Source organism: Bos mutus, chromosome 9 (assembly GCF_027580195.1).
Source record: "Bos mutus isolate GX-2022 chromosome 9, NWIPB_WYAK_1.1, whole genome shotgun sequence".
Lineage (NCBI taxonomy): Eukaryota > Metazoa > Chordata > Mammalia > Artiodactyla > Bovidae > Bos > Bos mutus.
This window is the reverse complement of record NC_091625.1, coordinates 94,325,126-94,352,968: the sequence shown is the minus strand read 5'-3', so window position 1 is coordinate 94,352,968 and position 27,843 is coordinate 94,325,126. Positions and strand designations below refer to the sequence as shown.

The 27,843-nt window shown below is 53.6% G+C and overlaps 1 protein-coding gene across 2 annotated transcripts in view; it reads right to left on the bottom strand.

The window, feature by feature from the left end:
* Positions 1-27,843, bottom strand: part of SYNJ2 (synaptojanin 2) — a 112,573-nt gene that overhangs the window by 11,803 nt on the left and 72,927 nt on the right. For both annotated transcript variants that reach the window (XM_070376959.1, XM_070376960.1), the window contains 16 exons: positions 27,285-27,381; positions 24,722-24,894; positions 24,293-24,374; positions 23,524-23,673; positions 23,253-23,418; positions 19,598-19,789; positions 18,141-18,225; positions 16,051-16,191; positions 14,201-14,393; positions 11,018-11,176; positions 7,858-8,014; positions 6,596-6,713; positions 4,875-5,093; positions 4,711-4,789; positions 3,335-3,503; positions 2,704-2,877 (listed from right to left, as the gene is read on the bottom strand). In XM_070376959.1, the coding sequence (XP_070233060.1) occupies positions 2,704-2,877; positions 3,335-3,503; positions 4,711-4,789; positions 4,875-5,093; positions 6,596-6,713; positions 7,858-8,014; positions 11,018-11,176; positions 14,201-14,393; positions 16,051-16,191; positions 18,141-18,225; positions 19,598-19,789; positions 23,253-23,418; positions 23,524-23,673; positions 24,293-24,374; positions 24,722-24,894; positions 27,285-27,381 (2,354 nt within the window). The remainder of the gene's footprint in view (positions 1-2,703; positions 2,878-3,334; positions 3,504-4,710; positions 4,790-4,874; positions 5,094-6,595; positions 6,714-7,857; positions 8,015-11,017; positions 11,177-14,200; positions 14,394-16,050; positions 16,192-18,140; positions 18,226-19,597; positions 19,790-23,252; positions 23,419-23,523; positions 23,674-24,292; positions 24,375-24,721; positions 24,895-27,284; positions 27,382-27,843) is intronic.

Sequence of the window (27,843 nt, the reverse complement as noted above, 5' to 3'; positions counted from 1 at the left end):
CGGGTCTGCAGGGACCCCTCCCGCAGGACAGCTTGAAGGGTCCCTTTCTGCTGGCGTAGGGGCGGGGAGAGGGCACCCAATGCCTGCTTGGAACACTTGGTGAACCGTGCATGAGGTGTGGTGTCCACGCACGAGAGACACCGAAGAATTTTAAAGTGTACGCGTGCTTCCTTCCCAAATAATCCACAAGACTTCCACACAGAATGACAGCTGAAAACCAGAGCCCCTCCATTTTTCTTTTTTTTAGGCTGAGCTGTGTAGCATGTGGAATCTCAGTTCCTTGACCAGGGATCGAACCTGTATCCTCTGCACTGGGAGCCCAGAGTCTCAACCACTGGACCACCAGGGAAGACCCTAGAGCCCCTCATTTTTCATTCTCCACTCTGAAACAGGGCAGTGACAGGTTTGGCGTTGAGAATATTGTCACTTCTCTGCCGGTGGGGCAGCCTGCAGTCCAGAGGCAAAGTCCAGCATGGAAGGTCCCTGCTCACTCAAGCCCCAAATCCCACAGCCCACGCCAGCGACTGCCCGAGCGTTCACCATCCTGACTCACCAGGGGTATGGGGAGGGGACTGCTTCTGTTTTATTAATGTACATTTGTTACATTTGGGGCTTCCCTTGTGGCTCAGCTGGTAAAGAATCTGCCTGCAAGGCGGGAGACCTGGGTTCGATCCTTGGTTTGGGAAGATCCCCTGGAGAATGGAAAAGCTACCCACTCCAGTATCCTGGCCTGGAGAATTCCATGGACTGTTCCCATGGGGTCGCAAAGACTTGGACACGACTGAGTGACTTTTTTCACTTATTACATTTAAATTCAGGACAGTTTTAGGTCTTCTCTTCCACACCACAGCACACACCGATTCATTTCATCGCGGCTCATCCTCCCATCCCTCAAATCTAAAAGCGGGGTGCATCTTGTGAGCTCTGATGGGGGAGGCAGGATGTCTCCTTCTAAAGGGAGTTCCTGAGGGCCCTTTTCCAACCCACTGGAAAAGACCCTGATGCTGGGAAAGATTGAAGAAGGCAGGAGAAGGGCACGACAGAGGATGAGATGGTTGGATGGCATCACTGATTCAAGACACATGAGTTTGAGCAAACTCCAGGAGAGAGTGAAGGACAGGGAAACCTGGCGTGCTGCAGCCCATGGGGTCGCAGAGTCAGGCATGACTGAGCAACTGGACTGAGGGCCTTAAAGCATCAAGGAGATGTTCCCTTGAGGTCCACCAGGAGGCGAGTCTGCCCACATGTCAGAACCCCAAGCTGCTTTATTAAGTTCTTCATTCAAAAGGCACACACTTGCTCTGCCTCCAAAGGATGCCTGAATGATAGCCACCCTGGAGAAGAAGACCATTTCCTGACTCAAGGACACATCCCTTCAGCCACTTCCGCTACAGTGCAGGAGCCCTCTGGATGTGCAGCATATATAAGCACCTTGATTCGCTAAAGAAGGCTGTTGCCTTTGAATTGGGCAGCAGTCTCACACCATGGGTTTGGGTAGACTCTGGGAGTTGGTGATGGACAGGGAGGCCTGGCGTGCTGTGGTTCATGGGGTCGCAAAGAGTCGGACACGACTAAGCGACTGAACTGAACTGAACTCACACCTGGATGTGCATCCGAGTCACCTGGGAGCTCCACGAGTCGCCAGGTTTCCAGGGTCCCAGCCACACCTGCCAGGCCCACATCTCTATAATGTGGCAAATGATCAGACCTCAGCAGTCTATTAAGCTCCTGATAGTTCAACGCAGCCAGGCTACTGACTGGCTTTGGGACCAAAAACAGTCAAAGGGGCTTGGGGGTGGTCTCTGTACCTCCTGGGAAGTATCTAACTGTCACCCGTTCTTTGTTCTCAGCCGCAGCACAAAGGGTCCTGACACACAGCTAAGCTCCTGCACCTGCTCGCCACCAACAAGGAGATACAATGTCCAACAGCTGGAAGGCACTGGTGGCTGTGGCTGAAACGGAGCTGAAGAGTTTGATGCAGAATGTGAACCACTCTAATCATCTAGGGACCGGCAGTTCGATCCCAGTGACTTTCAGTCCCTCTCGAGTCTAAAATGACATAATGATGCTAAGATGTAAAATTACTGTATAACAATATAATGTTACACAAATATAGAAAGACACCAACAACTCAGGACATTGATAGTGAGTATGTGTCTTATGGGACTGAATCAGAAAAGTCTTGCGGGGGGAGGGGGGAATATCACAAATGTAAAACCAGTTCAGAGCCATGCCAATTTAAATAGAGGAAAGTAACTGACTCATTGGAAAAGACCCCGATGCTGGGAAAGATTGAAGGCAGGAGGAGAAGGGGATGACAGAGGATGAGATGGTTGGATGGCATCACCAACTTGACGGACATGAGTTTGGGCAACTCTGGGAGATGGTGATGGACAGGGAGGCCTAGTGTGCTGCAGTCCATGCGGTCGCAGAATCGGACATGACTGAGCGACAGAACTGAACTGAATGGTCATGAATCTGGCGTGTTAGAGGGGTCCTAGTTGTTGGGGAAAAATGAAATCACTAGAGGAAATCAGTGTAGTGGCAACTGTCTTCCCAGAGCCCAGTGTCCACCTCTTGCTGTGACTCATTTTGCCCCTCTGTTCATGGGCCGAGCATACTGGATGTGGCTTTACCTGACACCCAGCTGCTGAGAGTGAACGCTGCACCAGAGGCGAGTCAGAAAAGGAAGGTCCACGCTACCTTTGTAGGTTGGACGCTGCTTCTTCTTGGCGAGTGCCGGTGACCTGCCGGGAGGTGCCGTGGAGGTGGAGCCGGGGGCATCAGAGACCTCGTCTCCCCCTGGATCACTGTCTGAGACCACAGGCTGACTCAGCTCATCCACCAGATAGTCTTCGTCGTCGTCAAGAATATCCCCTTGGGGAAGGAAGTGTCACAGCGAACAATTAGGGGGAAAGCACCAAGTCATTCATCGATGGGTGTGTTTCAACATCGAGGCCCGTGGCTCGTGTCAGGACCCCCGAGGTCCCCCGAGGCACAGTCACCAGCAGCCCCAGGCACCCACATGGCAGCAAGGCTGGGACCCCAATTCCACGGATGTCTGAGACCCAGGACCAAGCCCACAGCCCTGACATCCACAAAACCACTGTCTTCAGTGAACCTTCAGACGCCTCCAGTCTTAGCACTGCAGGTAGCACCTGTCAGCATGAATGCCCCCCAACTCTGGCCTGGAGAGTGAGCCTGCACTTCAAGGGGTCTCTGGAACCTTCCCGAGGCGGGGGTCTCAGAAGGGCTCTTGAGGCTCTCGTGCTGGGAGAAGGTCTCGTCTGCCAGCCTTGCCACACAGAGCAGGAAGTCCTGGGGGGTGACTCACCTTCCGACTCATAGTCCAGACTCGTGAAGTCGCAGTTCTCCTCCAGGAGACAGGAGTTGGCCGTGGGGGACATGGAGGCCACGCTGTCCCGCTTTCGGATGATCTCCTCTTGCAAACCTTTCAACCAGTCCTTGGTCTTTGGTCTGATCTTCACGGCTCGGCCCTTCACCTGAGGACAGAGTGGCCACCCGAGAATGATCATTGACCTCAGACCCTCTGACCCCAAAGTGCTTCTCACTCGAAGGCATGCATCGGGAGCCAGGCCCACCTTCACTTTTTTCCCAGAGGGTCTAGACCTCGGGCAGGCCCGGCACAGCTCACATTTGGTCTGAATAGAAGTCGAACTGTCATCCCAAGCTTTTCATTTGGTGTGAATTTACAACCAGCACATTATTCATCAAAATGGAAACTACCATGAGCTGCATGTCCCAAACCATGGAGACAGAAAAGTGAAAAAGCCTCTCAGTCATGTCCGACTCTTCACGACCCCATGGACTATGCAGTCCATGGAATTCTCCAGGCCAAAATACTGGGGTGGGTAGCCTTTCCCTTCTCCAGGGCAATCTTCTCAACCCAGGGATCGAACCCAAGTCTCCCACACTGCAGGCAGATTCTTCTCAGCTGAGCCACAAGGGAAGCCCATGAAGAGAGCACGACCCCAATATTCTTGTCGGGGTGGGGGGTGAGCGCAGGGAGCCCCAGTCACGCAGGGGGCACGGTGCTCCAAAACTTGCTGTTTCTCCCCAGTCCTGCAAGGAGCCGGGGCTGGAGGGCAGATACCAGAAGCAGAGGTGGTAATGAGGGTATCTCTCTGGCAGTCTGGTGGTTAAGACTCTAGGCTTCCAATGCAGGGGGCATGGGTTTGATCCCTAGTCAGAGAACTAAGACCCCACATGTCTTGTGGCATGGCCAAAAAATAAATTTAAAAAAATTTTTATGTAAAAAAAAAAAAAAGATGTGGGGCTTCCCTGGTGGCTCAGTGGTAAAGAATCCACCTGCCAATGCACGAGACACAGGTCCGATCTCTAGTCTCAGTTCCACATGGCACACAGCAGCCAAGCCCATGCGTCACAACCCGAGCCTGTGCTCCAGAGGCTGGGAGCCACAGTGAGGGCGTCTCGTGTGCCCCAAAGCCTGTGCCCCACAGCTAGAGGAGCCACTGTAGTGAGAAGCTCACACACCTCAACGAGGGAATAGAATCTTGCACGCTACAACTAGGGAAAAGCCCATGCAGCACCTGAGACCCAGCACAGCCAATAAAAAGATGTGATAGAGACCCAGCTCCTGCCCTCCTGTGGGCGTCTACATTCACAGAAACCAGCCACAAGAAGCCGGAGGGGACAAGCACGCCCCACGGGTGATCAAGCATGCCTCACCTTCATTCCGTCCACATCTAGCACACTGAGTGCCGAGTGACTGTCGGCAAAAGTCACGAGCATCTGCCCTTGGTTGATCCTGGAAGAGAGGAGATTTGCCAGGTCAGCCCCGGGTTCATGTTGTCCAGTGATGAGCACCCAGCTCAGCCCGAGCGTGTCTCCACCTGACAAGCACGATTGTCCCGTAATTCCCCAGGGTCTGCATGAGCTCCAGGCGCACGTCCTCAGGAAACTCGTCCTTCTCTTCTGAGCTTGGCGACTGCAGGTTGACGACGACGGTGGCATCCGGGGGGCCCTGGAAAGAGGACACTTCCTGGAACACCCTGTCCCGAGCCCCCACGTCGACTTCTTGCACTTCCACCTCCACGATGGCCAGCACGGGTCTGCGTTAGACACGGAAGGAAGAGAGGGCACCGTTAGCCCAGGGCAAGACCGTCCCCCAGCCCAACCGCCATCCAGACTCTGCTGTCAACAGGAAACACTGACAACGCAGCCCAAGCGTGCGGCAACCCCTCGGGCCTGGAACCGAGCTCTCCAGTCCTGGAGTTTCCATCCGTCTTTCCCTAACCTTGGCGTTATCTTGGCTTTTCTGTCTAAAGATGATTTGAGAGAAAATCCATAGCAGCCATCAGCAAAGGTTCTTTGCATGTAATCCCAGGACTGCTGAAGAAAATGGCAACCCACCCCAGCATTCTTGCCTAGAGAATGAATCCCATGGACAGAGAGGAGCCTGGCAGGCTACAGTCCATCGGGTCGCAAAGAGTTGGACACGACAGAGCAACTACCACACCCAGGACCACTGAGGATGTGGAAAAGCGGGGATTCTCCCTGGGCTGGGGGGGTTCAAGCGTTTTGCAGGGCACGCTATTTGGAGGTTTGTGTTAAGAACCTCAAAAGTGATTATCTTTTGACCAACAAATTCAGTTCTAGAATTTTGTTCTGAGGAAACGACCAGAGTCAGACAAAGATTTATAAGCAAGGTTGATCTCTGCAGCACTGTTGATGGGAGGGACAAAGGAATAACCTCTAACTGTCCCAGGAGAGGGAAGGGGTTACGACACAGCCACATGACCGTATGCTATGCGCTAAGAACAGCGTTGTAGAAATCTACCTGACATTCACTGAAAACAGATCAGCAGCAAATAAGGCAAATCTTGTAATTTTTACATAGGGATGGGTTTACTCTACAAAAAATTTATAAAATCCTCTATTAGGCAGATGACATCATCTTATTGAAGACATCTACCATATTAAGTGGATAAGTGAAACTATATCTAATATCCTGGGATAAACCATAATGGAAAAGAACATAAGAAAGAGTGTATATGTATGTATTACTGAGTCACTTTGCTGTGTAGCAGAAATACAACATAAATCAACTATACATCAATAAAAAAAACAAAAAAATCCTGAATCTAATACTATAAACTCTGTGGTGTTTTTAATAATAAAATATTAGGAAAATATTCATCAGTAGGTGAGTGGGTAAATTCAATGGGTATATTTAGCGGAATATGGGACAGTGGTTGCAAATGAGAATCAGATCTCTAACAGCAATATCACTATCTCAAAAATATTTAAGTAACAAAAAGGCAAGTTGCACAATGACATAATTTATCAAAACTTAAATGACACAAAACATCATACAGGCTGTATCTTGGCAATTTTCATAAATGAAGTCACTTTTGATGTGGAGTGATGACAAAAGGCTAACACTGATTAATTCTTGGTGGCAAGCACACAGCTACTTGTCACACGTTCTTTGCTTTACCTCATGTCACACATGCACACACACGCATTCAGATGGGCAGCTCTGTTCTCTGCAGGGAACACCCGACCCCGCCTTCCCCAGCAGCAGACATGCCGACGGCGGACAGGACCTTACCTGTGGTCAGACGCTTGCAGCTCTGCCCGGCCGTAATACTTGAGAGCACCGGGAGACCAGGTGTGTCTGAATTGGGTGCCAGCATCCAGATCGCTGTCTAGAAGGTTGAGTTCTCCAGCTGCGCATGGAGATTCCAATCAGGAGATGCACACAAAGACATACAAGACATAATCGTATGCATACAAGACAAAATTTTATCAACACGAACAAACACTGATTACAGAGCGGGGGTCCATGTCACGGCCCACCTCCTATCTCAGACTCAGTGGCTCTAACCCCTTGGACTTGAAACTGTGTCAAGGCGGCTTTGGGGCCTGGGGTAAAAACCCCTCCCCCAGGACTTCCTTAGCAGTCCCACGGTTAAGACTCCGCGCTTCCAATGCAGGGGGTGTGGGTTCTATCCCTGGCTGGAAACCAAGATCCCATGTGCCTCGAGGTGCAGCCAAAAAAACAAAAAACACTCGTCCTGAGCAGGCGGAGTAGGTGAGAACACAGCAGTCACTGCTGCAGGCATCCTGCCCCGGGCCCACGGTAAACAGGACGCCCGCAGCTCTTTGTACAGTAGGAGAGGCAGAGACTAAGGACTAGAAGCTTCTTGCGCAGATGTCCACAAACTGATCTGGACAAAAACGCATCTTCTCAATCTGCAGGTGAGATTTCTGGGCTTTACAATCTCAGCATCCGTCTCACCAGGACAGTTTAATTGTTTATGTATCAGTTTATAGGTGTTCGAATTTTTTAACAAACTGCATTTCTTGCTGGGCTTCAATAATCGTTCAAAACACAATCAACGACTAATGGATGAAAGTTATCTTTCCTGTGTCTTGCTCATGTGTGATCTGGAGTTGGGGCTTTCAGCAGGCAAGAGCTGGGCTGAACAAAACGGGCTAGAGAAAGGGCACAAGTGTGAGAGGCAGAGGTGCCCGAGAGGAGGACCCAGGGCCTCTCCCCTGGTCCCCGCTGTGAACAAAAGGCAGCAGGGTGGGGTGGTGTGGGCAGAAAGCCACGAGGCACAGATGCAGAGATCCGGGAAGCCCGCACACTCATAGGCTGCAGTCTCTAGAAAGAGGCCAGAGGGGGGCTCCCCCAAAGCACCACTCCCAAAGCCTAGGGGTAACATCGGGAATGAGTTTCCTGTAGTTCTGGGTTAACAGGAGCCTTGTTCTTTAAAGAGCGAAGAGCACTGGACTAGGAAACGCGATTTCCCGTGGCACACGGGTCACCGCCCCCTCCGCGTCTGACGCTGCACACGTGTCACCCACCTGTTCTGTCGGAAGGGTGCCTCTTTCTCCACCACAGGACCCTGTCCGTCCAGGCGGGGGTGCGGCACTTGTCACTGGTGTCGTAGGCAGCGGAGCCCACGTCGTACTTGTAGGTGGGTCCAAAGTCAATGGTGCCCTCGTGAAAGTCTTTAAATATCTATCGGGAGGAGAAGTCACAGGACCATCTCAGTTCCCCTAGGTCACGTCCGTTACACACACCAGAGGGCATGTCCCAAAGCAGTTCTTTTTGTTCCCGACAGGAACAGAACCTACATCATAGTGGCAGGCGTGTCGAATACGGGACATCTGAACGCCTTTTAATCAGCAAAAAAAAGTGACGATCATCTCTTTGTTCTGCCGAAGGACACACCACTGGGCCTCCCACCTGCCTTAGCACCAGATCGATCACATGGGGGACAGCGACAGACACAGGCAAGGAGGCCGCTTCCATGCGAGAGGACTGTCCAGCCCAGCCCCGGCAAGGCCTTGATCCCTATCTGTTAACTAAACCAACTGGCTATCAACTGCAAATGGGCACTCGCCAAGGACACCACCCATCTGCGTCTGCAGTTTGAGCTCTGTGCTGCTGCAGCTGCTGACCTTCAACACTCCCTGAGGGAGTTCAGGGAGAAGACTCTTGAGAGTCCCTTGGACTGCAAGGAGATCCAACCAGTCCATCTTGAAGGAAATCCACCCTGAATATTCACTGGAAGAACTGATGCTGAAGCTGAAACTCCAGTACTTTGGCCACCTCATGCGAAGAACTGACTCACTGGAAAAGACCCTGATGCTGGGAAAGAGGGCAGGAGGAGAAGGGGATGAGATGGCTGGATGGATGGCATCACCAACTCAATGGACATGAGTTTGAGCAAGCTCTGGGAGTTGGTGATGGACAGGGAGGCCTGGCGTGCTGTAGTCCATGGGGTTGCAAAGAGCTAGACACGACTGAGCGACTGAACTGAACTGAGGGAGTTCAGGGTGGAGAATGAGGCACTCAGTGCTCCAGGGAACCCAGTGGGACTGGTCTTTGATAGATATTTTCAGGAACTGATTTCCTGATCCCAATCTTTGCATCCCTTCATATCGAGAAATCACTAAATCCCTTCGTGACTAGCAGAAAACCTTTTGTAAAGTGAGTGCTTGATTGCACTGAACTCCTCCTTCACCAAAATCTTATATGTTTAATTTTCCCCACTGCCGCCTTGGAGCACTCTCTCAGAGCTCTCTGATGTGCTGTCTCCCGGGCTGCAGTCCTCATTTTGCCCCAAATAAAACAATTCACAACTCTCATGTTGCACATCTTTTTAGTCAACATAGGTAGGGAGCGGCTCAGAACGGAAGCCCAGTTCCCCTCCGTCTTCACTTAACCCTGGTCCAGCCCTGATGCTGTGGGCAGACGAGGAACAGACACTCACTCGGTGTTCAAGTGGAAGGGTGTGGAGGACACTGGCAGGAGGAAGGAAGAAGGACCCTTAACAGAAAGGCCTGTAAAGGTCCCTTTGCCCTCTGGCCATCCCCAGCGACCCACGTCCCCGAGGGGGACGACAGAAAGCCCGTAGGAATGACCGGATCTCGCTTCAGAAGGGGTCTTGCCCTCCCTGCCTGCGCCACACAACCCGCTGCGCTTTCACCAGGTGAATGGAACTAGCTGTGCTTCCCTTCCCCTCAGTCTGTCCTGCTAGGAAGTAAACAGGTGCCGAGGTGTGGAGGCCCGCCAGTGTGACCTTGAACTGAAGACAGATCCTATAGCTGAATCTTCCCTGTTACGTCGTGACCTGCTGCTGCTGCTAAGTCTCTTCAGCCGTGTCCAACTCTGTGCGACCCCACAGACAGCAGCCCACCAGGCTCCCCCGTCCCTGGGATTCTCCAGGCAAGAATACTGGAGTGGGTTGCCATTTCCATTTCCAATGCATGAAAGTGAAAAGTGAAAGGGAAGTCGCTCAGTCATGTCCGACTCTTCGCGACTCCATGGACTGCAGCCCACCAGGCTCCTCTGTCCATGGGATTTTCCAGGCAAGAGTACTGGAGTGGGGTGCCATCGCCTTCGCATCGTGACCTGAGGAGGCACTAAAAACCTGCATGGGGTCGCACAAGGTAAGTCTGAGCTGAACTCTGACGGTCTTGGGCTGTATCATGGCTCTGTTTACTGACTCTGTGATCTTGGATATGTTACGTGACTTTGGCCTCAGTCTTCTTATCTATAAAATGGGTATAATACCTAATCTGTAGGATGGTCTTGAGAACTATGTGTACAAGTCGGTGTGTGAAGTGTATTAGATGGTGTATTAAATGAATTTGTTAGCATGTTCACTAACAAGAAACAGAGATATCACCAAAATGAATTGCTTTGAGCAGAGTCTAGCATGTCACTTGCTGGTTTAGTGCGCCTGACATACAGCCATTCCTACGAGCCTCAGCCCGAGTACAGAGGGTGTTTGGACTGTGTACATCAAACCCGCCATCCTCACCAGCTGTGTGCACAGAGGCTGATGTGGGGCTGTTTGAATCAGCTTGGATTCAAACTTACTCCCCGGGAAGCCCTGGACCAGGGTTCAGCTTGTCTGGAGGAGGAAGGGACAGCTTCCTGCCCCTCCAACCACGGCGCCGGGGCATAGAGGCTCCTATCACCCTGAGCTGCTGCGGTGGCTTGCGTGTAGCCAGTGTCCTTTCAAACAGCGACAGCCCCTCCGGCCACGAGAAGACACAGACGTTGACTGTGGCCAGAGAAAGCAGGAACAGGACACGAGTGTGGACGGAGACTCACATGTCTCTAGCTTCTTATGCTGGCACGTTTTCTACCATATCAGAATCAGTTACATCCACGCATGAAGCTTAATTTGCAAACACGAGCGTGTGCATTCAGTAGATGCTGTTCCACACTGGGGGCTCCCAGGTGGCGCTAGTAGTAAAGAACCCGTCTGCCAATGCAGGAAACAGAAGAGACGCGGGTTCGATCCCTGGGTGGGGAAGGTCCCCTGGAGGAGGGCATGGCAACCCACTCCAGTATTCCTGCCTGGAGAATCCCATGGACAGAGGAGCCTGGCGGGCTACAGTCCATGGGGTCGCGAAGAGTCGGAGAGGACGGAAGCAACGTAGAACACACTCATGCACACTCCACTCTGGAGCAGGTGTTAAAAACTATTTCAAAAGCACAACTTACTTTTCCACTTGACTTCTGCAGCTGTAGCTGATCAAATTCCAGAAGCTTCTTCCAGTCTTGGCGTTTAACAAAATAGAAGACTTCTTCGTAAGTGAGATCAATGCGGTAGTTGAAATCACCACACCAAAATACGTAATCGTGAGAGAAAATGTTTCTTCCCTAAGTCATAAAAAGAAAGAAATCCTGATGATTTGATCCATCTTGCAAGGAAATGTGGGAGAGGGGGAAAAAAAAATTCACCGTACAGAAGATAGGCAGATATGTTTTTCTTAAAATGTTATTTTTAAAACAAGAGTCTGCTAAAGCATCTCATTTTTCACTAATGCCATAAAAACCTGCCAATAGACTTGCATGTGGCTTACTTTTTACACTTTAAATAGTGTTTTTGAGTGGTCTGGGGAAAGCACCATCCCTAATACAAGGCGCATGATGGCCAGTATTCGCTCTGCCCATCAGATCTCGGCCGCCAGGCTGTACCCCTGCTTCGTTATGTCTGTATCCTAACAACAATGGCCCAAATATTCAGTGTTATGAGAATGAGGCTTAAGAAAATAAGTATAAACGCTCAGGACATGCAACTCTGTAAAAGCTCGTGGGTTTCATACATTTTTATCCTTGATCCTCCATCACCCGCCTTGATCAGTCCCCCTGCCCCTAGCCTGCCCAGTCAGCTGTGTGCCCGCATCCAGGGCAGCCCTGTCGATCTCAGACATCTTCCCCTTTCCCCACCCAGGAATCACAACAATAGCAGCACAGTATCCACCGCCCACAATGCTGGGCTCTGTTCTGAGGTGCCCTGTCTTCACAGTGGCCCTGAGAAGCACATACTCTTGATTCTCTAACAGATTAAAAGAAAAAAAAAAAAAAAAGTTCAGAAACTCTGCTGAAGGTTACACCACTAGTGCATGATATAGGCAAGATATGAACTCAGACCTGCCAGCCGTGAAACCTGCTTCTGCTCACTGCCACTGAGTGGTACTTCCACTCCCCTCAGCCCACAGTATTCTGGACAGAAGACTGAAATTATCACAGCCCAATAAGAGAACCATGTGGAGCAGCCCTGCCTAAAAGAATGCTCGGTAGTGATGGAAAGGCTCTGAACCTCAGCTGTCCAAAGCCCAGCCACATGGGGCCACGCACGTGAAATGCGGCCAGTGTGACTGAGGGCTTTTGGCTTTATTTTTTCTATTTTACATTTGAATAGCTACTTGTGGCTAGTGGCTACTCTATTGAATAGCACCGGTATAGAGTGTGGGTACCCTCAATATTTCTACCGAAAAAGAGCTCTATTATCAACTCTTTAATTATTGAAACTGTGTCCCATGTTTGCTACTTCAAAATAGCACATTTCAAGTGAGAAGGGTTGGACTTTACTTTTTTTTAAGTTACACAGACACAAAAAGAAAATATTAGTCCTACATAATCTTATTTAACTTATATGCAGAGTACATCATGAGAAACGCTGGACTGGAAGAAGCACAAGCTAGAATCAAGGTTGCCGGGAGAAATATCAATAACCTCAGATATGCAGATGACACCACCCTTATGGCAGAAAGTGAAGAGGAACTCAAAAGCCTCTTGATGAAAGTGAAAGTGGAGAGTGAAAAAGATGGCTTAAAGCTCAACATTCAGAAAACGAGGATCATGGCATCCGGTCCCATCACTTCATGGGAAATAGATGGGGAAACAGTGGAAACAGTGTCAGACTTTATTTTTAGGGGCTCCAAAATCACTGCAGATGGTGACTGCAGCCATGAAATTAAAAGGCGCTTACTCCTTGGAAGGAAAGTTATGACCAACCTAGATAGCATATTCAAAAGCAGAGACATTACTTTGCCAACAAAGGTCCGTCTAGTCAAGGTATGGTTTTTCCTATGGTCATGTATGGATGTGAGAGTTGGACTGTGAAGAAAACTGAGCACTGAAGAATTGATGCTTTTGAACTGTGGTGTTGGAGAAGACTCTTGAGAGTCCCTTGGACTGCAAGGAGAAGACTCTGGAGAGTCCAACCAGTCCATCCTGAAGGAGATCAGCCCTGGGATTTCTTTGGAAGGAATGATGCTGAAGCTGGAACTCCAGTACTTTGGCCACCTGATGAGAAGAGTTGACTCATTGGAAAAGACTCTGATGCTGGGAGGGATTGGGGGCAGGAGGAGAAGGGGACGAAAGAGGATGAGATGGCTGGATGGCATCACTGACTCGATGGACATGAGTCTGAGTGAACTCCAGGAGTTGGTGATGGACAGGGAGGCCTGGTGTGCTGTGATTTATGGGGTCACAAAGAGTCGGACACGACTGAGCAACTGAACTGAACTGAACTGAATCTGGCAAACTACAGTGACAAATTTCCCAACTCACTTCTTTATTTTTATTCCAAGAAATAAAAGCTTCAACAAGGATTAATTGTTGAACAACTTCAAGCTCTTCTTCATGAAAACTAAGGAATTCTTGCCTTGAGTGCAGGCCCTTGAACAGGATGTCAGTTTTAAGGGATCTGGCCTTACACAGAAGAGCTCTGTGACCCAGCCGTGTCTCAGACAGAATCCATGGCAAGAACGGCTGAAGTCTACTCTCACTGCTGGGGAACAGGTGTGTCTGCAGGGGGCTGACGGTATGCGAGACCATCATCTCCACATAGAAAGGAAAACATTCAAATCTGAATTTGCAGAGATGGCTTCAGAATGAAAACTTTGGAACCCCCGCTAGAGGGCGGCATGATGCATGATACTGGAAACCAAGAAACCAGACCAGGATCCGGGGCTCCCAAACGGACTGGTTTCGAAACCGGGTATTCTTTTCTGAGCCACCACAAGAAGGTGAGTGTGAGTCTCAGGAAAACCAAATCGTACGCTGGGTTTGGATTCAAACGTTCTTTCCCAACTTAAGACAGAGCACACGGGTTCTCCTTCCCAGTTCCACGCAGTTGCCTTAGAATAAGAACACGCAGGGTGTATCAGCGTGTTCAGCAAGGTACAGAGATACAGGGGGAACCCAGCACTCCTGGGCTGGACGCCCGCTCACCTCTATCTCAGCTTCCCTGGCTGGTTTCCCCCGCCTGGAATGCTGAGTCCCCAGGGCAGGGATGCTCCTAGAGCCATGTGCCCCACCCTCCTGCAGCTGCTCAGAACACCGGGCGGGGCTGACCGGGGCAGGGACCCAGCCACCGCCCACCGCCCTGCTCACCATGGGGAAGCTCAGCTTCTGGGTGATCTCCCTGTAGTCCTCATTCCGCTCCTTCACCTGGCACTGCCCGGCCGTCAGGTGGCAGCAGACGAAGCAGAAGCTGCTGCTGTGGAACTGGAAGCGGATGGCCACGGCGCCCTTGTTCCCCGCCTTCCCTCCCATGCCCGTCTTCACCGTGTCCATCGCCACGTCCCTGGAACAGAGAATGCACACGCGGTGGGGGGTCTTCCCAGTGCCTCCGAAGGAAAAGCAGACGCTGTTCTGCTACAGAGACGAGCCACTTGGTGGCAGCTCGGGGCTGGGGGCTCCGAGAACCCCCCCACACCATCCGCTCGGAGGCTCCCACCGCCCGGGACCAGGCCACACGGGGACCCGCGTCACCGTCCACTCCACGTCACCCCTTCCCTTCCTCGCCCTGGGGCAGCCCCCTGGGGCAGACAGGAGTATCCTCTCTGTGGTCCCAGCTCCGTCCGAGGTTGCTCACACAAGCACCCACGAAGCACATTGGAGTTGAATCACCTCCCCCACCACCTGCTTCTGGTCTCCCAGATACAGCAGAAGCAGCCACCGCATCCTACACAGCTTTTCTGCAAAGTACAGGAGGGGCCCTCAGATAATCAACGTACGTTTAAGAAACAGGAGCCATCCAGTTATTTGTGCTGGACTGGTAGAGGGGGGTGGCCACCAAGCAGTGGCCTGCTGGTGTTAAGATGCTGACTTACAATGCACGCAAGGGAGTGCGCGGGTCCACAGGACCACGGAGCCTCCACCTGCTCCCTGGGACTGGCGCCCGACAGACAAGGTATGAGGTAACCTGCCAGCAAGAGTGCGCTCACCCAGCCCTAGGCTGGAGGGCCTCGGGGCCAAGGACATCGGGGTCGGGACCTCAGCGGGCGCCTGGGAAACCCAGAGCCCCTCGGCATGGACCCCTTCCCCGTGTTCCATCTCTGATCCCGACCCCAACCGCAGCCTCACTGTAACCACAACCGACCTTTACCCACTCCCTGTGGACACTGCCAGGCTGTTACAGCAACCACGGGGGACACGAACCGTAAAGTTTCCCAGAGGTCACAGAAGAGATTATTAGGAACACAGAGCATTTTGCTCTCCAGGTGCTGCCCCGGGCAGTCTGTGGTCCTTGACCTCTGAGGAGATGCACAACCTGTATGACCCTATTGGGTTCAGGGGTCAGGCCAGCTCAATGCCAGGTATCGGCAAAGAGAAAGACTGGCAGGGACTCTAACAACATGAGTGAGACCAGGGAGCAAGGGAAGGCTATGAGACAGCTGCGGGAGAAGGGGAGTTCCTCCCAACCTTAAAACACACATGCATGCCTGTGCGTGCACACACACACACGCCCTTTCCTAAAAGACATCCTGTTCCAAGGCTTTTCCCCTCATGACATTCACAAAGCTGTCACTTTGGAGACTGAGTAACGGGGTGACAGCGGTAGAGAGTTTCTGCCCACACATCTTTTGAAATGTAGAATTCTTTTGAAAAGAGACAACAACTCATTTCCTGATGAGTTACCCAGCTCTAGGCCAGAGGTTTCCTGTCTAACACTGCAGCAAGGAACCCCTTCCCTGCGCCCAACTGAGCCTGGCTGACAGGGATGGTGAAACGCTGCTCCAAAAAGGGTCCAGCTTCCCGAGCTAGAAGTTCCCATCGAGGCTTTTTAAATGCTAGACAATATTCTATTCAGCCTGGTTTTTCCCTGGGGGTTGTGTTACATTTGACTAAAATAATGGCAGGTCCTGATTCCTGCTGCAGGAAGTGGGGGGCGGGGGAAAGGAAGTGGGAATAAAAGAATCCCGGGTTCCCCCAGATGTCTGTAAACGAAATGCTCTTACCTGATGAAGGGGATGTGGTGCGGACGCACAAAGATGTAAAGACAGACGCCCACCAGCTGTGCCGAAGTCAAAAGGATGTACCGATGAGAGCGCGAGATGGCCTTCTGGAGCTGTTCACCCCACATCTTCCTGTTGGTGGTACTGGAGGAGAGAAAGCAGCGATGCTGTTCACAGTTAGCTGGACGCAGGCTCTCCCACCTGGAGACTCCGCCAGCCCTGAGCTGGTTCTTTTTTACCAAACTGACATCATATGGGTTGCACACCTGCATCAGGGCCCTCTGAGCCTCAGTCCTTACAGCGTACTATCTGCGTGTTTCTGGCTGTGTTCCGCACAGACATCATATGGGTTGCACACCTGCATCAGGGCCCTCTGAGCCTCAGCGCTCACAGCGTGCTACCTGCGTGTCTCTGGCTGTGTTCCGCACAGACATCATATGGGTTGCACACCTGCATCAGGGCCCTCTGAGCCTCAGCGCTCACAGCGTACTACCTGCGTGTCTCTGGCTGTGTTCCGCACAGACATCATATGGGTTGCACACCTGCATCAGGGCCCTCTGAGCCTCAGCGCTCACAGCGTGCTATCTGCGTGTTTCTGGCTGTGTTCCGCACAGACATCATATGGGGGTTGCACACCTGCATCAGGGCCCTCTGAGCCTCAGCGCCACAGCGTACTACCTGCGTGTTTCTGGCTGTGTTCCGCACAGACATCATATGGGTTGCACACCTGCATCAGGGCCCTCTGAGCCTCAGCGCTCACAGCGTACTACCTGCGTGTTTCTGGCTGTGTTCCGCACAGACATCATATGGGTTGCACACCTGCATCAGGGCCCTCTGAGCCTCAGCGCTCACAGCGTGCTACCTGCGTGTCTCTGGCTGTGTTCCGCACAGACATCATATGGGTTGCACGCCTGCATCAGGGCCCTCTGAGCCTCAGCTCACAGCGCTCACAGCTGTGTTTCCGCACAGACATCATACCGCCTGCATCAGGGCCCTGAGCCTCAGCGCTCTGGCTGTGTTCTCTGGCTGTGTTCAGACATCATATGGGTTGCACACCTGCATCAGGCCCCTGAGCCTCAGCGCTCACAGCGTGCTACCTGCGTGTTTCTGGCTGTGTTCCGCACAGACATCATATGGGTTGCACACCTGCATCAGGGCCCTCTGAGCCTCAGCGCTCACAGCGTGCTACCTGCGTGTTTCTGGCTGTGTTCCGCACAGACATCATATGGGTTGCACACCTGCATCAGGGCCCTCTGAGCCTCAGCGCTCACAGCGTGCTACCTGCGTGTCTCTGGCTGTGTTCCGCACAGACATCATATGGGTTGCACGCCTGCATCAGGGCCCTCTGAGCCTCAGCGCTCACAGCGTGCTATCTGCGTGTCTCTGACTGTGTTCCGCACATCAGCTCTACGCCTGCCGCCGGCCACCCAGCTCAGGGCCTTACTCATAAGACCTCCACGTGTGCGCGCTAAGTCACTTCAGTCTTGTCCGACTCTTTGTGACCCCATGGACTATATGTAGCCCGCCAGACTCCTCCGTCTGTGGGATTCTCCACGCAAGAATATACTGGAGTGGGTTGCCATTTCCTCCTCCAGGGGAATCTTCCTGGACCGAGGATCAAATCAGAGTTTCTTAGGTCTCATGCATTGGCAGGTGGGTTCTTTACCACTAGACTGCCATAGAACCAGGCTTTATTATTCGTTCAGAAAGTACTTTACAACGGACTAGGAAAGAAAGAGTCCAGCTGAGTTCACACCAAATGTTAGTCCAGTGGTTTTCCTTCCTTTGTACGGATTTTTTACACCTCTCCCTCTCTCATCTTTCCCCAGGAAACGTGAGTCAGCCCCCCTCCAGCCCAGCCCACACCCTCGGGGCTCACACACACCACTGGCAGCTGGTGACTCAACCCTCCCGGCCAGGCAGCTCCGGGAGCACAGAGCCTCCCCCACCCTTCCTTCTGGCCCCTCAATCAGCAGAGAGAGGAACAGGGAGGAGCACGTCTGGGAGGACTTAAGGAACTCGGGCAGCACCAAGGGTCGCAGGTTAGTGGCCACCCCAGCTCGGGATCCCACACCCCAGGCCCGGCCGCCCACCTGGCGTTGACGATGTTCCCCGCACTCAGCTCCACCATCTCTTCGAACCCCACGGCAAATATGTCAGCTGGGCTGCCGCCATCATCTGCGGAACAAGCGGAAGACGGAGGAAGTCAGACCCACCAGGGCCGGTGCGGCCAACTCGAGGGCCAGAGCCCCGCGGCCTGGGCAAGCCCTCCTGGCCACAGGCAAGCACACGCCCACCTCCCTCCAGCTCCCACTGTGCACACGGCCCTTCCCTGCCTGCATCCCAGGAGCATCACTGACTTCTCTGTGGCTTGCTTTTCAAAAGGGACACTTTAATGGTCACCCTGAAGGGTGGTCATGAAGTCAGAGGACACGTGGAAAGTGCCTGGACTCATAACTTCCATGCCAGCAGACCTGCCCCAGGCCCAACCTGCCCCACCCCAACCTGCTAGGCCCTAAGCTCCCGGGACGTGGGGGGCACTGGCTCAAACCTGCGTGGCCCTCAGTACTCTCACAGCCCTGGACCAGCCCCTCTGGGTTAATGTCCGACTGTGGTCTTCTCCCAGGGCTCTGGTGTCCTGAGGGTCAGGGGATGGACCCGCTCTGATGAAGTCTGCCCCAGAAATGCTGGTTTACAGACAGCAGAGCAAGCAGAGGGGCTTCTCATCAGCTCTTTGTTCAGCTCTATCTTCCCTCGAACGAGGGGCCTTTGGTGAACAGAAGCCCTGCAGCCACCGGCCACATCCCTCTCGACGAGCCCTAAGCCATCCCCGTGACTCCGAGCCGTGTCCTTGCGGTACCCTGCCCCCTGCCCCACGCAGACAGGGCACAGACAGTGGAAACGGGGCTCTGGGCTCTGATCGTCATCAAGGCACATGAGTGCAGCCCCCCACACGCCCCCCAGCACTGCACACAGCAGGCAGGGAACTGGAACCCAGATGAGCAGGAGAAAAACCAAAGGCCTAAATAAACGGCTGACTCTCAGAGAAAAAGCACGTGTTTGGATACTGACCTCTGAGGCCATTAAATATTATTTTGCATGACATAGGATAAAAGGTGAGGTGTCCAACCTCGCAATTATTTTATTCTTAAAAGGGGACACAACTTCTTCATGACTGCTGAAGCAAACATGTGTCAATAAGAGGGGTCTGAGAAAAGGCAGGGGTGTGTGTTCTGGGTCAAGGCATGGGCCGGGTCTGGCATCTCACTCACTTCTTACAGCCTGAGGGTTCTAGTCATCAAAACTGAAAAAGTGCAAAATCTATGTGTGAAGAGAAAATGGAGATTCACCGCTTGGGTAACTCTTCCAAACACTTGGAAAAGAAAAGGTGCCACGTATGTAACTTGCCGGACATCTTCTGCAAAGTCAGACCACAGCGTTTGCTGAACGTTCTAAGGAGCGAGAAGGCCAAACACCCAACTTCCCACCTGTGGGCGAGGCCCGCGGCGAGGGGGCTCTACACCCATCACCCTGACCCGGCCGCACTCACCCGGGGGTCCGGTGACTCGGCACAGCGAGGGCGCGTCCAGCAGCCAGTCGGCCAGCTCGGCCGTGCCCAGCAGGTTACTCCTGAACTGCTTCCCACCGTTCACGTTCCAGGTGCCCACAGCCACGCACACCGGCTTGAAATTTGTGAACTCTGACTGGCGCTCCGACATGGCTCTCAGGATCTTGGGAGTCACTATCGGGGACACAGAAAGGGCGTGTCTGTCTCACCCCAAAACTCATGCATTTCCCCCACACCCCCAGAAACCCAGCCAGGGCTGCTGCCAGAGAGGGACGCCGAGGCCATCCACAGGAACCAGTGGCCGGGCCTTATGAGGATGAGGCTAAAGCCCACCACGAGCAGAGCACCTCCTTGTGGCCCTTCTGCTACAATGTCCCCTCCACACCCTTCCCCCAGCACAGCCACACGGGCTCTGACGTCAGGTCACAGGGACACCCATCCTCCACGGTCACGCCACGATCCCACGGAAGTTCATCAACAGGCACCCTGCAACTTCCCGCACGGAACTTCGGCTCTGACACCCACTTTGCATTCTCCATCTTCCAGTCCAAGCACCAGCAACGGTTTGTGGTACCCCCAGACTCAAGCCTTTAAAAAATCATTACTCTGAACCAGGTCCGTCCTCTAGATGGCCAAAATATATTCCATTTTTTAAACTGGGCACTTAAGCCAAATCTCCATCACATACACTCTGCTATGAAATGAGACGCACTGTGCCACTCAGAGCTTCTTTCCACTTGTCCTGAGGTGGCCTCGTCTCCAGGGTTGACACAAACATCACCCTGCCTATCAGAAGCCAAACGGGAATTTCCGCAGCAATGGAGGAATAAAAGCAGAAAAGGGGTGTGAAGCCATTTTCAGCATGGGCAAACCAATTTTTCAAAAACTCCAAAAATTTCTAAGATAAGAGTTATACACCTTTATAAGGAAAACTGCTAGGTTTCCCCTTCTTTTCCACGAACCTATAATGTTTACCGCTCTAGGGAAGTGGTCCCCAACCTTTTTGGCATCAGGGACTGGTTTTCGTGGAAGATAGTTTTTCCATGGACCAGGGCGAGGGTGGGGTGGGGTGGTTTCAGGATGACTCAAGTGCGTTACATTTATTGTCCACTTTATTTCTATTACTGTTAGATCAGCTCCACCTCATATCATCAGGCGTTAGATCCTGGAGGCTGGGGACCCCTGCTCTAGGGGAGAGTGAAACTGTTCGTCGTTCAGTTGTGTTCAACTCTTTTCGAGCCTGCTGGGCTGCTCTGTCCATGGGATTCTCCAGGCAAGAATACTGGAGTGGGTTGCCATGCCCTTCTCCAGAGGATCTTCTTAACCCAGGGATCAAACCCGGGTCTCCTGCATAGCAAGCAGATTCTTTATGTCTGTGCAACCAGGGAAGCCCTAGGAGGTAAGATGCCATTAAAAATTTCCCAAAGAAGCCCCCAGTGCACTTTTATGCGGAATCTTCAACACATCCCCATATACAAACCTTAAGAAAAAATGAAGTCACAGATGCAGAGAACAGTTGCCAGAGGCTAGGGTGGAGGTGAGGGGCAGTGGATGAAGGTGGCCAAAAGGTACAAACTTCTAGCTATGAAAGAAGCAGCCTGGGGGTGTGACGTACAGAATGATGACTGTAGCTAACAGCGTCGCATTACACATTCGTCACAAGGAAAAAACAACCTTTTGTAACTATGTGTGGTGATGGATGTAAACTAGAATTATTGTGGTGATGACCACCCTAGACAGTATATTAAAATACAGAGACATTACTTTGTCCACAAAGATCCGTCTAGTCAAGGCTATGGTTTTTCCAGTAGTCATATATGGATGTGAGAGTTGGACTATAAACAAAGCTGAGTGCCGAAGAATTGATGCTTTTGAACTGTGGTGTTGGAGAAGACTCTTGAGAGTCCCTTGGACTCCAAGGAGATCCAACCAGTCCATCCTAAAGGAAATCAGTCCAGGGTGTTCATTGGAAGGACTGATGTTGAAGCTGAAACTCTAATACTTTGGCCACCTGATGCGAAGAGCTGACTCATTTGAAAAGACCCTGATGCTGGTTAGGGCATAGAAGGGGACGACAGAGAATGAGATGGTGGGATGGCATCACCAACTGGATGGACGTGGGTTTGGGTAAACTCCAAGAGCTGGTGATGGACAGGGAGGCCTGGCGTGCTGCGATTCATGGGGTTGCAAAGAGTTGGACACGACTGAGCGACTGAACTGAACTGAACTGATTCTGCAACATCAAATAGCAAATCATTATGTTATACACCTGAAGCTAACATGTCAAGTATAACTAATTTCAAAAAAAAGAAAAGAAACCTCTAGCTGTTGAGGGAACCATGACAGTCCTGTCCCTAAGAGTGGAAGGCAGCCTACCTACTGCAGGATTTCTAGGGTCCCGGGTCATAACAGAAACAGGAGATTACCCTCAGGGGAGAATGCCTATAAATAACATGTGGCAATGGGACCAAGAACCCTTTCTAGCTGAGAAAGATTCCTGGAGTAAGTTAACATTCAAAGACATCAGCTCCTGGGGAGCCCACTTTATCTCTCCCAGCCTCTCGGTTTGGAAAATGGTCCAAACTAACAGAGGAGGAGCGTGAATGCTTCCGTGAGTCCAGAAGAACAGGCTCCCGGAAACCAGAGTGACAGCTGGTTTCGTGTAAACAATTTTATCTTCTGTATATTGTGGAGCTCGACCTTCGGGGTGGGGAGGGACTGCTCTTCCTGGGGTTAAGCCTGGTCTCAGAGTCAGCCAGAACCTGTTCTGCGCACACAACCAGTCCAGAGCTGCGCCTCCTCTTTCCAGCCCCCACTCCCTGGAGTCGACGTCCTCCCAACAAGGAGATCAAACCAGTCCACCCTAAAGGAAATCCACCCTGAATATTCACTGGAAGGACTGATGCTGAAGCTGAAGCTCCAATACTTAGGCCACCTGATGCAAAGAGCCAACACATTGGAAAAGACCCTGATGCTGGGAAAGACTGAGGGTAGGAGGAGAAGGGGGCAACAGAGGATGAGGTGGTTGGATGGCATCACCAACTCAATGGACATGAGTTTGAGCAAACTCTGGGAGATAGTAAAGGACAGGGAAGCCTGGTGTGCTGCAGTCCATGGGGCTGCAGAGTCAGACACAGCTGAGCAACCATCCACCTAGAGCCCACGGCTGTAGCCCAAAGCTCCAGAGTTACTCCAGCCAGCCCGTGCCACACTGTCTACCCCACCCAGCCTTCGCTATGAAAACCCCAATAATAACCATGGCTTAAGCGCCCTTCTGCCTCCTGACCACCCTGGGGTTCTCTACATGGCCTCACGCGGCATCTCCAGGACTTGTGAGGGCAATGACTGTGTTCTCCTGAGCCTCTCCTCAGCCTCCACTTGCAGCTGCACCTGGCTGAGCATCTCACACAAGACAAGGCAGCTGGTTGTTTAGATCAGCTGGTCACACCGTGAGACGGGTCAAGCTAGAGTCAAGGGTCAGGTTCTGAGCACAGAAGCTCGCTCAGGGGCTACCTGCCACCTGCCATCTAAGATTATGTGAGGGTGGGCAGGCTGGCTGGACCCGTCGCATGTCCTCTGGATGGCAGGGCAACTGGACGCCCCCCCACCCAGCTCCAGGCAAGTGGGAGCCCCTCACCCAGCAGGGCCGGGTTGTCCAACAGCATCCTCCCCTTGTCCGCAGACTCCTCGCTGTAGACGTCTCCAACCAGCAGCAGCTTGATGGCCTCCTGCTTCACCCCGTCGAAGAAGTTGGACTGGATCGTGCGAGACACGGACCGGGCCCCGTCCTTCAGCTTGCCCACCTGCCGCCGGCCGGACAACGGACAGACAGACAGACAGCCGTGAGAGGGGCCCGCTTGGGCCCCCGCCTGTCTGCCCGCCCGCCGCCCCCGGAGGCATGGCCCTACCTTGGCCTTCCCCTCCAGGGCCCGGCTGCCCGTGAACATCTTGCTCAGGCTGTGCCCATTCAGAGACCACATGGCCTTGAAGGACTCCACGAAGCGGTCAGTGATGGGCCTTGAGTTCAGCCCGAGGCTCTCGAGCTGCAGATGGAGGACCTGGGAAAGCCAGAGGGACCAGCGGTCACCGACGTGCCCCTCGGAAGCTGCCCAGGGTACACCACCAGGCGCCACCCCCCAAGAGCTCCTACTCAGTGATTATGGGGCTGACTCTGCGCCCTCAGAGGACAGGGCCCCCTCGCATCGGAGGATGGGGCTTCCCGCCACGGCCCACTGGACTTCATCTACACCACCCAGCCCTCCCCTGACACCCCCAGCAAGCAGGACAGCCAAGGCTGGATGGCGGGCAGCGCTGACCCCACGCCTCCTCCCAGCAGGGAGCCAGGGGAGGTCACCCGGGCAGCAGGCTGCAAACCCAGCCTCACCTCAGGCAGCCTTACTCCGCCCTCGTCCACAACAACCACTACAGCCTGTCTTTCCTCCAGGTGGTGGCCATGGACCGCCGCGTCTGGGGTCCTTCCAAAGAGTGTGTGAGGCCCACCACCACCCCTCACTGGTGAGGGGCCACCGGTCACGTGACCCTCAGCGAGACCCCTCTCTAGATGCCAGGCACATGGCTGTCCCCTCCCCACGGTGACCACAAGAGCCCACGAGGGTGCTGAGCCCAGCCCATCCCCCCAGCAGCCCAGGACAGGATATAGATGGCCGAGAGACAGACCTCGAGGGCGATGAAGCTTTGCACCGCGTTGGTTCGGTCCAGGCAGTCGAGACAGTTCATCCGCAAAGTGCCTTTCTGAAAACTTAGGAAACCAATGGATACAAGTTACAAGTTGTGTTGGAAGAAGCCTGTGGGATTGCAGGCCCCCAAGGAAACTCATCAAGAGAGAACCCCTCACCTCCTGCCTGGTAGCCCACCGCCACCTAGAGCCCACCCCTGCAGCCCAGAGTCACCAGCACGATGCAGACGAGCGGATCCTAAGCTGCCTGTCTGGCTCTGTCTTTCCCACGGAAACCCCAGTGGAGGTTTCCCCAATAGGACATGTCACAGGTCTGCCCACCGGCTAAAGCAGGAGCAGCGAGGCTTGGGGGTGCGTTCCCAGGAGTCGCCTGCCTCTTGGCAGGAGGACAGGACATGAGTGAGACTCACCGTGGACTTACATTCTCGCCCCTGGTGAACACGTCAAAGTCATCCCAGTGCAGCTTCAAGTGGGGCCGCAGGAGGTTCTCCAATTTCTCGAGCTTCCCACCTTTGGCAAACTGATGGAAGTCAAAGTTGATCATAGGCGTGTCGCCGGCGTGGCAGGAAGCCCAGAGCAGCTTCTGAAAGGGGATGGGAGAGGGTGGCGGGGCATCTGGCCGCTTAACCGCATCACTCAGCAGGGCCCAGGGGCTTGGCCTGAAGGGTTACGGTGGACCAGGCGGTTTACCAGCCCTGATCCAGAAAGGGGCAGCACAGAACACGACCCTGGGGACGAAACCACAAAGCGCGTCTCGCCTGCAGAAGGGCCGGAGGTCCGCCTCGGGCGGAAGACAGCCAGACTGTGGCTCTGTGGCTCTGTGACTCTGCCCCGTGGCTCCTTGGGGCAGCCCCGGGCCCGGCAGGGACATCAGCTCCCACAGGGCTCTCCGGAGGGCGCCTGCGGGGAAGGACGGCTCTGTTCTGCAGGCCCCGCAGTGCTCAGTGTCCCAGGACCCGGGGCAGTGAAGCAGGTTGCGGAGCTCATAATCCAGCTCCCGTTGCCCTGGTAACCAGTCCCATCCCTACAAGCCAAGCCTCCAGGAGGGTCCTCCAGGAGGACCTGCGGGTGGGGGAGGTCCGGCCCAATGAAACCCTGGGGGAGACGGGGGCTCAGGGCCTCCCGGGGCTTAGATCCAGCAGGTGAGCCAGACTGAAGGCAGGGCCGAGATGGAGAAGCACGCAGGTGGGTGCTGGGCAGAGGTCTGGCCTCCACACCGGGTACCCCAGCACTCTCACCAGGCAGCCCTGGGGGCCAAGGATGACGTGCTGCCATCCCAGAGTGTGGCTTCAGGTCAGGCTTGTCCACCATGTGCCCAGCCAGAGTCTAGTGACTTAAAGGGCTAGAAGGGCTTCGGCTGTCTAGTCCCTATGACTCTGAGTGCCTGACCCCCACGGGCTAGATGCAAATCAACACACAAGCACCGACATTAAGAAGGTCTCGTTCTGAGGTTGTCAGCTGACCCAAAGCAGGCACGCTTGGTGGCTTCATGAGCTGCAGAAGTGCCCGGTCCCCTGTGGCCTGAGAGCCATGGGTCACAGGCCAGCTGCCGGTGCGTGGACCTCAGCGTGGTGGAGCCGACGGGCTGAGGGAGCTTCTTTGATGCGACTCCAGTGGGGACCATGACCCAGGCTCTCCAGGTAGTGTCTGCCTCTCACCCCCTCCCTGCCCAGAAGCCTGGCCTCCTGCATTGGGCCCCAGGTCGGCTGTCTGCCATTCTGGCCCGGGGGTCCACCAGCTGCTGGGGCAGCTAAGAACACCTTCTCCCCAAAATCGAGGCACAAAGGGGAGAAGGTTCTTGAGGGTTTCCCCCCCTTCTTTTTTCTTAAAATAAGCTGCCAACACTGCTGCCAAGATGGATGGGAGGGGAGATACTTGTCAAGCTTGTTGCCCATAGCAACAAACCAAACAGGAAAAGCAGGTCTGGCCAAGTGAAACTGGCCACCAGAAAGTCTGCTGCAAGCACGGGGCTTCCCCAAACAGCGGGAAACGCGCACCCCGTGGATTCAGCTTCCACTGGCCAGGGGCCAGGACCACGGGGGACACGCTTCCTGTGAAGTGACGGGAAGCTCACACTCTCCATAAGGGGCTTCCCTGAGCTCTGAACAACCACAGGGTTTTTTCCTTTCCCATCCAGCAGGGGACACGGGCTGAAAGGACTGTGTAGGCCCATAGCCCACTCGGTCCAGAGAAGACTGAATGCGCATGGGGGCACTGGGAATCGGGAGAGATGCTTGGAGGTGGGTGGAGCCTTCTGCTCACGGCCCCCCTCCCCATCCAGGGCTTCTCGCTGCATCTTCCCAGGGCGGGGAATATGTGCCAAAAGCCAAGGGGAGTCCACAGAGAGCTGGGGACAGTGAGCAGCTTCGGGCAGGGCGGGGTGGGGGGCAGCCCAAACAAGGCTGGATGACGACTTGAAGGCTCCAAGTTCACAGGAGGAAATTATGTTAGGCTGCTCGCGTTAAACCCAGCAGGGGCTCTGAAGAGCTACTTAGGTACAAGTGTCCTGCGGGTGTTCGTGTGGACTTGCCAGGAGGTGTGGACTAGTGGCTGGGCCTGCCCGACGAGTGAGCAGGGGACCCCAGCCCCCTGAGGGGTCAGGGATGCATGGGGTGGAGCCCAAACATACATGTATGCGTGCATGTATGCATGCACACGTGTGTATGTTTGTCCAAGAGAGGTGGGGAAAGGCCTGGCCATGCTGAGTCCTCAATGACCCAGCGGGGAGAAAAGGCAGCTGGAGCTAGGAGACGCTCTGTTCTCATTCTGAGCAAATTCACCCAAACAAGGCTTCACGAAAAGTAAACTTCATTCATCAGGAGCCCAGATCACTTAATGCTGAAGCTCTGATGGAAAAAAGTCTCTTCAAAGATGGGGCGAGCAGGCCACTGTCTCCAGTCCCCAGGGAAGCCCACCCAGAGCAGGCCCCCCTCCCCTTCTCTTGGCCTCGCCCCAGGGCAGGGAGCCAGTTACCTTAAAGGCTCTGTTGAGCACCTCCTCTCCGCCTCTGCTGCCCAGCAGGTTCACGACCACCTGCTTCCCGTACTGCTCCTTCAGAAGCACCATATGCCTGCAACAGAGCGGGGCAGTCTGTGATGCCCTGCCTCTGGGACACACACTGACGACCCCGCCCTCGAGGGCACCAGCTGGGCACTAGCGGTCTAGGGTGAGCTGGCCCCAGGAAAGGCAGCGGCCGACAGGAACAGCAGATCAGACTTCCGAACACGCGTGGCGTCAGACAAGGATACGCTGGACTTCTATACAGTCCCCCCGTAAATCCAGAACTGCTAACCTGCCTCTCATGAACAGAGCCTCAAAAACGCAATGTGCATAACTCCAAAGTTAACCTAGTTCACCTGGTAGTTTCTCAAATCTAGAAAAACCAGTAGGGGAGCCATCAACCTCGGGGCCCAGTCTTTTCATCTAAGTACTGCATTTCATGATGTTTAACCTCAGCAAGAAGGTTATAAGAAAATTTCCATCTTTAGGAAAATTCTTTGCATATCAGAGACTATTACACATATATTGAAAT